This window comes from Phalacrocorax aristotelis, chromosome 5, assembly GCF_949628215.1.
Source record: "Phalacrocorax aristotelis chromosome 5, bGulAri2.1, whole genome shotgun sequence".
NCBI classification, from domain to species: domain Eukaryota; kingdom Metazoa; phylum Chordata; class Aves; order Suliformes; family Phalacrocoracidae; genus Phalacrocorax; species Phalacrocorax aristotelis.
The window spans coordinates 69,308,832-69,321,409 of NC_134280.1; the positions used below are offsets into that span (position 1 = coordinate 69,308,832).

A 12,578-nucleotide genomic window follows, 5' to 3' on the forward strand; every position below is an offset into this window, starting at 1 on the left:
TCCATAAGACTGTCTCGGATGGCAATGGATGCTGTAGCCTGCTGTCTCATCTCCAACAGCCGTGCAGGAATAAGCTGTGTTGTACACACATACCCCTGCAACTTAGAGCAAGACCAGGAACAAAAAGTACCAGGAACTGCACAAGTTACTCATCTATATCCTAGTACCACGACTGACACTTTTGAACTGAGTGGCCTTGCCCTAAGGAAACTCATGCTGGAATTCCCAAAATGTTGGGCTTGGCTGGATTGCCTTGGAGATAACAAGGTTGAGACCAGAGTTGCTTTGGGGGGTCCTTTAATTGTTGAACAGACTTTGGAAGGCTGTTCACCAGCAGCAAGGAATTCTTAGACCTAGTGCAGCAAGGAAGCAACCTGACAGAGACACCAGGATGACAAAAGGCTGTGGACAGGAGGTGGACGCTGGCACATGCGCCATCATGGGAGGATGTGAGGCCAGATCCGCAGGTGTATTTAAGTGGCAAAGTACAAGTCTGTCTCTAGCTCATAGATGGGTCAAGTGAGCTGGGCATTGAGTAATTTAGTAGAGACGCTTCAGGAGGGGTGGATGTTGTTCCTATAACACAGCAATGTCCGCCCTCCTCAAAGAGCTGGAGTCTATGTGGTCCCATCTTAGCCATCTGGCTCATGTGACGGGGGGTCAGTAGCTAGGCTGTGTGTCTGCAGCTAACCTGGATGCAGGTTAAGGGCGCAACTGTCAGGGTGGACTTAGCTGAGCAGGGTGAAGGTTGTGTAGGTTTGACAGCCCTGCTCATAAGAGATTGCAAAGGAATTGGAATTAGTAGGGACTGTCAGTTGAGACCTTGATCTCGCCTCAGAAGGATTCTTCAAACCCTGCTTTCTCTCCAAGGTTGGATCCATGCTGTGTACACTCCCATGGACACACTGGTTTTTGGAGGCAACTTCTTACACAGCTTCAACATCCCTATGCAGCTCCGCATCTACAGCATCGAAGACCGCACGCGGGTAAGGATCTGCGGGAGAGCTGGGAGGACGTGGCTGGGGTGGTGGGGAGGGCGCAGCCAAGAGTGGTGGCATGCAGGCAGGCAAGGTGAGTCTTACCCTGTGACAGATTGCTCCAACTCCAGCTATCTGTAAGCGAGATGTCGTAGCCTGCTGAACGTACGGGAAGGAACTTGGGCAGAGGGACAGCCTGCAGTGTGCACTGAGGCTTGCTGTGTTCCTTCGGACTGCCCCTGGTCTGACGCCGGGCTTCCAAGGGGTCTGGAAACCTTGCTGTGAGTGTGATGGGCACCTCCCCTGGCCACCAGCCTCACAGGGAAGAGGAAGGCAGCAACCTGGCCATGGGAGTACATCCAGTGTGTTGCCTCTTCCCTTACTAGGCTCCCTTCTGGTGTTGATATTAAACCCTGATGTGGTCTAAGATGACTAAAAGTAAAGGCTTCCTGAGGTCTGGAGCAGACAATGCTGTTGGCAAGTGGGTTTTCTTGCTTGTTCCTTGCAGAGACATGGGTTCCTCAGTGCTCAGCACCTGCAGGGAAGCCTCAAGACATGCCTGGGCTGTGACGCACAGACCATTGGCCTCTCCAAAGCAGTTCAGGGTGCTGCAGCAGGCAGGACCTGTGGGTTAGCACTCAGGTGTCACACTGTCATCCAGAGCAGATGAGGCATGGATGATGGAGCACGTGCCTGCTGCACCCTGGGCAGCGTAGCCTCAGGAAGGTGCGAGGCAGGCAGCAGGGTCAGGGGCATCTTCTGTCTGCGCGTGAATTGCCAGCGCTGACATGGCAGAGCCCTGGTAGCACTCTGTTAAATAGCTGAGCTGGCAAACGCCTCTTTTAATAGACCAACCCTTTCCCTCTGCCTGTACAAATACTGTTAGATGCTGTGCTGGGGCTTTGGGAAGAGGGTTTGAACCAACGGAAACCTGTTGTGGCATCTGCCACTAGTTCTTGTACTAATGAGGTCTGTGGGGGAAGAGCTGCAACTCTAACAAAGAAAAGTGAAATGTTAATGGCTTGCAAGTGAGTAGTGCCTGGTGTCTCCTCTGCCTGGTGATAATGTCCTTCTGCAAGGAGAATTACATCAGGCTGCCAGAAGCATGAATGATGCTGTTATCCATGTACATGCATTTCCTGTCTGTGAGGAGGGTATCAGCCTGTACTGAGGCCGCAGTAACAAGAGCTATCTCTGCAGCTCTGGTGAAGGGAGGCCTGAGCTGATCCCCTTCCCCTTGCCTCTCTCGCAGGTCCCAAATAAGTTTCGTTACCCCTTCTATTACGAGATGTGTTGGTACGTGCTGGAGCGCTATGTCTACTGCATCACCAGCCGCTCGCATCTGACCAAGGACTTCCAGAAGGAATCGCTCAGTATGGGTAAGTCTGCTGCATTGGCCGTCCAGCCCTTAGTCTTTCCTCGCCCGTATCGAAGCGGTTTCTGGCACCCTCCTGCTAGAGTACTGTCTGGCTCGGCGTGTGGTGGGCAGAGGAGGGCTGTGCGGGAAGCATTTGGGACCATCACTTCCTCAATTTTACAAGGTGGTTTCTTTGGGTATTTCCTCCCTTTTCCCTGTTTGCTGTACTGTGCAGTCGGAGGGCGTTGCAGGCTGGCTGAAGGAGGTGCAATTTATTAATTTTCCTTTGAGAAAGAAGTCAAAACTAGCCAGACTTTTGCTTCCTCCTTTACCCCTGCAACAAGCCAGGTTCCTTGCAGCTGCAAGACCAGCATGTAAGTTCCTGGCCTTGCTGGTACACGCAAAGCCTTTAACAGAAGAGGCAGAGGGAAGTTGCAGTAACCACCGCTGTGCTGTGGGCTGCAGAGCAGTAATACTTTCTTGCTAATCAGGGCCTTCCTGCACGCAGAGTTTAAAGTGCTGTCAAAGTTGTGTGCAAGGGAGTGCAGGGAGTCTCTCGCAAAAGGTATGTTTGGCCTCCTTACAGCCGAGCCATGTGGGGCATGAGGTGATTTCTCACAGAGACCCTTCTTCAGAGTGGGAGAGAACTGGACAGCCTCCACCCAAGGCCCTTGAAGTTCTCTGTTCTCTTTCCCCTAAAAGGCTGTAAAATACTGCCCATGGCAGGGGGGTTGGACTAGATGATCTTTAAAGGTCCCTTCCAACCCAAACCATTCTACAATTCTATGAAATACAGTCTAGGGCTTTGCTCTCTCTTTCTCTGGGAGGTTTTCACGTGTCCTGTGCCTTGCCTTGCCTTCCCACAAAACAAGCCAGGAACGGGAAAGGGTGTTAGCTGTTCTTTCCTTGCTGCTACGTGCCCCATCCTTTCCTCTCACCTCTCCCCGTATGTATCTGTTGCTCCAGCATCTCTGATGACTGGGGCATTCTTCTAGAAACTGAATGCCTCCTTTGAGTGATTGTCTGGCCACTGTGCTCTTCTCTTACTCTTTCTCCATCATGGCAGATATGGAGTTGAGCTCCTCAGACTCAGTAAACATGGAAGAGGAGGAGGAGGAAGAGGAGGAGGAAGATGCAGCAGGGAAGGAACCCAGGCGACCAGTCACAAGGCGGTCCATTCTCACCAGCCCCATAGCCAACGGTGCCAATGTGGACTATGATGAACTGGGCAGGAGCTGCCGGAGCAGCCTGCCGGGTCTGAAGAAGACCCCATCTATAGACTCTTCCGACTCCAGCCGGGGCTCCCAAAATGGCCAGGCCTGGGACCCGAACGGCGGCAGCCCACGCAAGAGCAGGAAGGTGCACCTGACGCAGTTTGAGCTGGAGGGACTGCGCTGCCTTGTGGACAAACTGGAGTCGCTCCCTCTGCACAAGAAGTGCGTTCCCACCGGCATCGAGGATGAGGATGCCCTCATCGCTGACGTCAAGGTATGTAGGCATGAGGGAGCCGGGAGTGCTGCCGTTCCTCGGGGCTGCTGGGGCGTATCCGTTTTCTTGCGGCATCAGAGGTGGAAATACATTTCCCCACAGGAAAACTGTGCTTGACCATGACCTTACCCCCATCCTGGGACAAGGGGGTGATGTCTCTCCTGGCTTGGTGTCCTCCTCTTCCCCTACATGAGGCTAATGTTACCCCAGTTGATGCTGAGGGACACCCCTGGCTGGGATTTTGGGTCTGAGCTAGTGAAAGCAGTAACTGCTCCCAGCCAGTGTGGCTGAGACTCCTCCTGGGGACCCTCTGAGCCCTGTCTGAGTCCTTTTAGGTGTTGATGCAAGAGCGCTCGTTTTGCAATGCAGTTCATTTCCAGTTCTGGCTGTGGTGGACTCCTTGGGCTGCTGGACACTGGTAGTTGGAGCCCTTTCCTTGCGGGCAGGTGGATTCGGCCTCATTTCTTTGGGCTGTTTGCACAGGATGTGACCTTAGGTTACACAAGTCTTTTTGTTCCCCCCTTGCCCTGCTTTACACCCTGAGCTGTATTGGCCAGACCTGTTGTGCCAACTCCATGAGCTGTGAGCTTGTTCACTTCCACAAGCAAGTGTTCTAGCCCTTTCAGCACTGAAGTGACAATGTCAGCCTCACTCTATTCCCCAGAAGTCCATTTTAGTCCCTAAAATCACAGTTAACTTTGGTTCCCTTCCTTGCTGGTGGTGATCTCTTCAGCTGCTTGCCTGTACCGAAGCTGATGTCCAGACTCAGCCGTGGGTGTATCTTGGTCTTTGCCATCGTGTTTCTTTTCCAAACGCTGTCTCCTGAGGGGGATTTTTTTTTTGTGGATCATTTGGTACATCCAGTGCTCTGCTGTGTTTGGAGCAGAGGGCGCAGCTCTGGGGTCCCAGGGTGGGCTGTAGTTTGCAAGCCAAGCTCTGGTGGAGCTTGGCTGCAGGAGTGGGAGTACGTGCTGTTAGACAGCTGCACTTCTAGTTTCCTGTGGCTTTTTCAAGTGCGCTGTGTGTGCCGTGGCCTCTGAGTATGCAACGCGTGTGTTTCTGAGCCACGGCGGTGGGGTGACCTTGGCCCTGCCACGAACTATGTGATGCTGTGGAGAAACTCCCACTCTGAGCTGTGAGCGCAGCATCTCACCCTTGGACTGAGACAGGGACCCTGGTATCCTGTGTTGGGTGTTTGAAAGGCAGAGCATTCAATATTGTCAGTGTTCAGCTGGGTTTTGAGCCCTGTTCAAAGGATTTGTTATGTTCTGGAGCTAATGGACATGTGCCTGTGGTTTTGATGTGACCCGCCAGCCCCTGTGTCCAGTTGTACCTGGCAGGTGAGCTGTGGGCATAAGTCACTGCAGTCCGGTCAGAGCAAACAGCTTCCGTGAAGGACCTGTTCCTTAAAGCTGGCTGTCCTCTGAGGCTCAGAAGTATCCTGAGCTGCAAGACACTGTCCCTCAGGACTAGCAGCATCTTAAGCTACAGGGCATCCTCAAGGCCTGAAGATCCTTAGCCATCAGCCTGCAATGGCTGGAGAAAATAGGACAAGTTTGTTAAACTATAGCAAACCTCTACTTTCAAAACTTGAATTTTCCTTGGAGATGATGGAACTGGCAAATGTAGGTTGGCTTATCAGTCCTGAAAAGGGGTAAGACATGTCTGGCTAAACCTTTTAACTGATCGGGTCACTGAAAAGCCCAATGAGCGAAGATCTATTTTCATTATCACCAGCTTGTAGGGAGAACACCTTTTTATAAGGCAGGGTAAGCTGTTACCAAGCTAGAGGCATGAAGTGGCCATCCCTGCGTCTGTAACTCATGATGTGGGATACAGATCCTATTTCAGTCATGTTTCCTTTGTAAGCTTCGGTATAACTCCCTCCTCTAATAGCTTTTGTGTTCTTGCGCAACTGTAGCTGGCTCCCAGAACACGGCCCTGCTGTAGCTGCGTGTAAGCACAGCCCTTCCCTTCGCCGGTCCTGTTTTGATACCCCCACCTTCCCTTGCAGCTCTGAGGCGTGATCCACGTGGGATCCCTCGTGCTGCTCCCCAGACCTCGCTGCCTTCTGTTCATATGCTATTTCTCTTTATGCGCCAGTGGAGAACTAGAGCTTAATCCTTTTGCAGTGACTTAAGCTAAACAGAAAGCTGTCCTCCACAGCACGTTAGCCTGACGCTGGGGCTATCGATCTGCGGCACGTCACCAGCTGAGGCCATTAACAGACCTGGGATCTGGCCAACAGGACTGGTGGGACAGACCCGCTTTAGAGAAGCACAGAACCAACGTGTTTCCAGCACTCGCCAACTTCGCTGCCATCACTATATAGCTGTCTTCCAGTTAGGCAGGTGCTGCGTTGTGGAAGGCTTTTGTGGCTGTGGCCTGCGTGTTTGTGGTCTGCCTGCTACCCAGGATCAGAACATGGGATTTTTCTCATCGCAGAGCCCAGACATGCAGGTAGTGACCTGGCACCTCGATCTGCCCATCACATCAAACATCCTCCAATGCTTTCTGCTGAGCAGAGTCCCTAGGCCCAGACCAGGAAAATGCTGCCTTTCCCCACAGCCTGTTGTCTGGTGACTGTGACTTCAGGATGTCTGTATGTTGGGTCACACGAAGAAATATGCTTCTGTATCCTGTCATGAGTTGAGCCTGGAGCAGTCACATGGTGGGATGTGGTGGGATGTGACACTCTGGATGTGACAAAGATGTGCTTCCAGCTCCATGGCAGGAGGGATTGATTGACTGTCCGCTGAGACACTGTAATCCCATCCTAGACAAGGCTGCATCAGCCATCTTGAATAGGAAGAGCATGTTGCCAACTCTGCCTCTCCTTCACCTTTCTAGCTTTGCTTCTCTCCCTTGGAAAGCTCCTGGTGACACCAAGTCGCTGCCTTCTGAACCAGTGACTGAGAGCTGCTCTCCAGCGGCTTAAATGGGAGGACTGCAGCAATCAAAACTGATTCTAGCACTGCCTCTAGATCTGCCTTTGCGAAATGAGGTTGCGAACGTGTTGCCTTGTAGCACTGATGTTTTGCTGAAAAATCTCCGTGTGTTTGGCGATGCCTCTGTGCATGGCCTGGACTGGAGTCATTGGAAAGATCATTGGCAAAGAAAGAACGTACAAGAGGTCCTGTTGTCTTTTGACTGCTTCTGTCCATCACTCTGCCCTTCTACCCCCCTTGGGGTGTGCTGGTTTCCCTCATTTAGGCTTCAGAGGAGCAGGATGGTCCATGGGGCTCTGGCTTTAGAGCCGTCAGACCTGCTGTTGGCTGACTTGCGGGGAGCTGAGCCCACGCACGAGCCGTTTGCTTGCCGCAGTGCCACCGAGCCGTGCGGCCTCAGTAGCTGGCACAAACGGGTTATATTCGGGCTCTGCCTGGAGGTGCTGGAGCACCAAGCGTTGTAGAAACAAGAGCAGCCTTTCCCAGAAGTATAATCCTGTCTCCAGGGTCTCATCTCAAAGCCTCTAGTGTGGCTTTAGCGTGGCTCCGTGTTGTGGTGAGTCTCCCATGATCAGACATCTCCTCGCTCCTCTACAAATGCATGTTACTCTCCTTGTCTGCCTGGTCTGCTCCTCCTGTGCATTACATCTGCCTGAAACATTCCCCGTGCCTCGTGCTCTCCTTTCCCTGCCCCAGTAAATCTGCCAGCTGGAATCTGCTTTCCCAAGACAGTTTGTTTCTCCAGGTGCTCGTGTCCGAGAGAAGCAGCAAACGTGTCAGCTTACTGAAGCCCAGGGGACGTAAAAGCACCGATGAGTTGACTTTGGGAGGAGAGAGTGGTCTCAGGGCACTCCACTCCCTCTCCATGGCTGTGGGGAGAGTCTGCACAATACCCCATTTGCCACAGGATAATGGGACACAGAGAGGACTTGGTGAGGAACGGGGGCTGCTGCCATCAGGGATGGATGAGGAAGGCCGGAGTGGCCCTTGAGCTGTGCCGAAAAGGTCCCGCCCTTGGTGGGACAGCAGCACTGGCCGTGCTCCTGCCTGTGGGTCAGGTGAGACTAAACCGCAGCGTGAGGTGCTGAACTCCCCTCCCCGTGAGAAGTCTGACACTTCCATGGTCACTGTCCAAACAGACCCAATGGGAGCGCTGCAGCCTGGAGCACATGGGTCAAAGACCCCTCTGCCATCCTACCTGACCCGGCGTCACCTCAACACACCATCTCAGGTGCTTGACCTGGGCGGCGTGACGGAGGAGCCACCCCGCACATCCTCCATGCCGGGCCAAACCACGCTGCAGGGCTGGGCATCCTCAGCACAATGCTGACAGCAAGATCCATGGAGAGCCTGTGCTGGGGGCCCGAGGGGATCGTTAGTGGTTCAGGTGGTGACAGTCTGGACCCAGGTGTCTGGTCAGTGTGGCCCAGTGGCTTCCTGCGCTCTCCAGGGTCAGGAAAGACAAGCTGAGGTTGCCTGCAGATGCTTTGGCTGCATCAGGAATGGGAACAGTCGCTGTTCTCCAGTGCTGCTTTGGGGAGCTTGCTTTATTTCAAGAGTTTCCTCCATTTTAATTGCAGATCCAGAGCGGGGAAGGTCTCCGGGAGCTGGGACTGGCTGGGGAGACCTTGCTTCACCCACTATGGGTTTGTCCCCCTCTAGTGGTTAGGTCACCGGTGGCTTTGGGACTAGAGCTTCTCCCAAACTTGCCTGATGGGATGTTTATCAGGGAGGTTTTGTGCATCCAGGTTGGGAAGGTCCGGGTGCAGTCCCTGCAGCCCCCACATTTCAAGGTGCTCATCCCCCATGCCTTGATTTAAAAGCCCTTTCTCCCTGCTCACGCCAATGGTGTCTCCTAGATCCAGGTGGGTTTGGCTTCCGGCAGGAACCCCAAAAAACTGCCTCGGAGAAGACAAAAGAAAGGCATCAAGGAGGCTGGGCAGGAGCGGGGCCGGTGGGCCGGGGCTGGGGCTCTCTGCCACGCTCTTCCCAGCCTGGCCGGGCCCTGGGGAGCCTGGCCCCGGCATCTCCGATTGCAGTGGCGAAGGGAGGGAGGAAGGTGGGCCGCGCTGCCTGGGCCCCTGCGCCAATCCGTGCGGCGCCAGCCGCCCGTCCCGGCCCCTCCCGGCTCTGCAGCAGAACAGCTCTGCCCTCTGCTCGTTCGCTCGCTTTTTCTCTTCTGCCATCTTCCCGTTGCAAAGCATTGCTGGGAACCGCATGTGGGTGACGCAGCAGCATTGTTTCAGGCTCAGGAAGCTGCTGCTGCTGCCCAAGGGCTCGGGAGGAGCACGCGGCTGCCAGTGCGGCTGCCGGAGCCGGGGAGGAGCCAGGGGCGCTCGGGGCAGGGGGTGCAGCTGCTCCCCCAGCCATGTCCCCGAAGACCGGGGGTCCAGCTTGGGTCCGCTCAGACTGAGCCAGTCCCTGGAGGTGTCTGGGGAGAGGGGGGGGCCCCAGCCCTCGCAGTGCGGGCACCGAAACAAAGAGGGCTCGGCAAACTTCACCCCAGAGTCTCGTCAGCTCCAGAGGCGCAAGGTCAGGCAGCTGGCAACGCTCGCGGGATGGGGAGGGGACGCGGGAACGCTCCGGACCCAGCCAGGGTGGGAGGGGACCGCGGGGGGACCCCTGCTTCCCTGGAGGGGTCCCTGGCTGGTGCTTGGGCTTGCCTCTTCCCTCCCCTTCACTGGGGCGCGCTCACCGGTGCCGAGTTCCTGCCGGCTACAGGGAGCCATGCGGTGTGCTTGTAGGGTCCCCTCTACCTTGCCCCCCCTAGCCAGAGCATGAGGGGTCAGAAAGGACAAGGGGGCTCTTGCCTACCCTGGCTCCAAGCTAGATGCAACCCCAGGACATGGGTCCGTTCCCCCCCCACCCCCCCCCACCCCTAGTCCCTTGGCTAGGAGCATGCCTGAGCCACCGCCACCCTCCATGGTGCCCTGGGCAGGGGGACGCTGTGGTTCCTGCCCACGTGTGTGTGTGTGTGTGAGCCCCCAGCCCCTGACCTTTCCTTTCAGCGTGCACTCATGGGAAGGTTGGTGGGGAGGCATAAAGTCTGTAGGCAGCACGCTGTGCTGCCGGGGAGCCGAGGGGAGGCTGCGGCTTCCTGCCTCCCACAGCCGCCCAAGAAGGGCGGAGGAGTGCTGGGAAGCCGTGCCAGGCTGGGGAGCTTGACCGGGGAGTGGGTACCCCCACTGGAGACACCGGCCCACCCCTGCCCTGGCCTTGCCTGGCAGTGGGAAGCACCCGTGCGCGTGGGGATGCCGGCAGCAGGCTCCTGCCGGCGTAGCCATGGCAACGCCAAGTAAATAAAGCACCTTTTGCAACGGGTGAATTTGGTGGGGAATGACTGTGGGGAGGGGGCTGCGATGGAGGGGAGCGAGAGGGCCAAAACAGCCAGGGTTGAGTGCGAGGAGCCCCCATCCACCGAGAGCGAGGGTGCCTGTCGTGCTGCAGGGCAGCGTGCCCATCCGGTTGGTGCCGAGGGATCTCTCATGTCAAAGCCAAACCCTGAGGCGGTGCAGGGGAACAGCTCTTGGCTACCCAGCAGCTTGCGCCAGGCTATGGAGGGGATGGTGCCACCGCTGCACCCTCCAGCTACCTCGTGCCCAGGGACTATTGGGGTGGCAGATGGGGGACCCTTGTGCTTCCTCCCCCGTAAATCCCCCCTGGATTGCAAAAGCTTGGCTTTCTCCCCCTGCCACCACACAGAGCGGGGCCTCAGGGCTGAAATGCAGTTGATGAAAGCGCTCGTGCAGATCGACTCGACAGAGCTTGTCTGTCTAATGTGGGGAGGGATTGTTGCTCGCGGGCGTGGGTAGAGGAGGGCTCCTTCCCAGCCGCGTTTGAAGCATGCTGGCCTTGGCATCTGGTCGGAGCCTTCCTCCCTGGTGGGAGCCTTGTTTAGCTCTGCTCACACCTGTGCTTTTTGTCTCTCTTTCCCACCCCCACCTCTCCATTAGCTGCTGCTAGAAGAATACGCGAACAGCGACCCCAAACTGGCACTTACAGGCATCCCCATCGTCCAGTGGCCCAAGAGAGATAAGGTAGGAGCTGCAAGGTGGGGACCTGGGCGGGTGTTCCGTGTGATTGAGCTGATGACCTGCCCTTGGCTGAGTTGCTGCCTGCGACTCGGGTGCTGTGGTACTGCTTCCGTACCTGCCTCGGGAGCCCGAGCCAGCGGGCAGAAAGGGAGCAGTGTGGAGGCAGGCCGTGGGGTGCAACAACCGCCTCCACAGCACTGTGGGCAAACCTATTGCTGGCAGTGGCGGAGGCCTCCCACCGTGCCGGTTACCCCAGCTCAGCCGACGGGTGGTAACTGGGTCAGCCCCAGCTGCTCCATGTTCTCCATCCCCTCAGTCATGCTCAGAGGAGCTGGAGCCCTGCTGTTGCTGGAAGGGTTGATGCTCTAAAGGGTGCTCTCCCGGCAGCAATCTGGCTTGATAAGGGGGTCTGGGGTGGCATGAGTAATGTTGCGTGTCAGGGGAACGTATTGCTATTGCGTTCCCCAAGAGATGAAGGGCGAGGTGTGGAGGTTGATCAGCAGCATCAGCTCTGCCCATTCGGTGGGCAGGCTGGCCCCTCACCGCTAGGTGAGTGTGCCCCTTCAGTCCCTGCTAGCACACTGCCCATGCTTGTAGCATTGGCTTTTGCAACCCTAAGGAAGGCAGCCTGGGGAGGCTGCAGGTAGCAGCCAGCTTCTTGGGAAAGGCACCTTTCCATGTGCCCCTGCCCTTCCCTCTCCAGCTGTGCTCATAACCCAGGGTCCAAAGCTGGACCATGGCCCAGGCTAAGCTCATTGGGTAGATGGAGGTGAGGAGCAGCCTGCCGCTGGCTGGCCGGACTTCCCCTCTGCAGGCTGCCTTCCCGCAGCCCGCCAGCATGGCTCCTGTAGGTCACTGCTTCCTTCCTGCCAGGAGACAGGCTCACGGGCAGGCGTATGGGAAGAGCAGGACCCATTGCACTGGGAAGGGTGGATAACACCCCGTCTGGGAGCCTGGAGACAAACAAGCTCAGATTGCCCTTTGGAGGTGCCTGTCTCTGCCTGCCCTGCCCTGCCCTGCCCAAGGAGATGCAGTGTGATTTTTCTGGTCCTTCAACAGCACAAGCATCTTGGGCAGCTTTTCCGGGAGAAGAGACCTGGAGATGTCTGCGTGCTTTGGATGCAGCACTCTGGTGCTTGGCACATCCCCGACCCTGCCCTCGTGCTGGGTGTTTTGGGTGCCTGCCCTTCCCTGAGCCCATCAGCTGTGGTGCACACTATCACGGCTGATCCCAGAAGGATGCTGCAGCCAGTGTGTTTGCTGCGAGGGCTGACGGCCCGTGGTGTGGCAGGTGCCTGCTGGAGACCTGCGCTGTCCCACCTGCGCTGTAAAGGGGTGCTTGAGTGTTTCCAGCATGCCTCTCAAGCTTGTGGGAAAGAGTGGTCAAAGTACTTACATCGGAGCTCAGCCCTGTCCCCTTGCGCAGCTGGCAGAGGGACCTGGGTGCCACAGAGAGAGGAGAGCCTTTCTGGCTGCCCAGCTGGACTTCGTTCGTTGTCTCAGAAGGAAAGAGTGGCTGTTGTCGGAGCACTGCAGTGCTTTTGAGAATCAACAGCCCTTTCCAGATCTATTTCTGACTACTGATGGGGGGTGGGAGGAAGGACAGCTCCTGGGGTGGTGTGGCAAAGGTCAAATGTGCTCAAGGATTGCTGCCTGGGGCAGCGTTAATACAGGTTCCTTGTCTGCAGAGAGCTGAGGGAGCAGGACTGCTCCCTGACACGTTATCTGAGGTCGCAGCGAGGGAGACGGCAAGCAGAGGCTTTCTGATCCAAGC

The 12,578-nt window shown here is 56.3% G+C and overlaps 1 protein-coding gene across 1 annotated transcript in view; it reads left to right on the forward strand.

Moving 5' to 3' along the window:
* KDM2A (lysine demethylase 2A) overlaps positions 1-12,578 on the forward strand; it is a 50,124-nt gene that overhangs the window by 31,392 nt on the left and 6,154 nt on the right. Inside the window, exons 11-14 of the mRNA XM_075095050.1 lie at positions 871-986; positions 2,230-2,356; positions 3,401-3,822; positions 10,724-10,807. Coding sequence (XP_074951151.1) covers positions 871-986; positions 2,230-2,356; positions 3,401-3,822; positions 10,724-10,807 — 749 coding nt within the window. The remainder of the gene's footprint in view (positions 1-870; positions 987-2,229; positions 2,357-3,400; positions 3,823-10,723; positions 10,808-12,578) is intronic.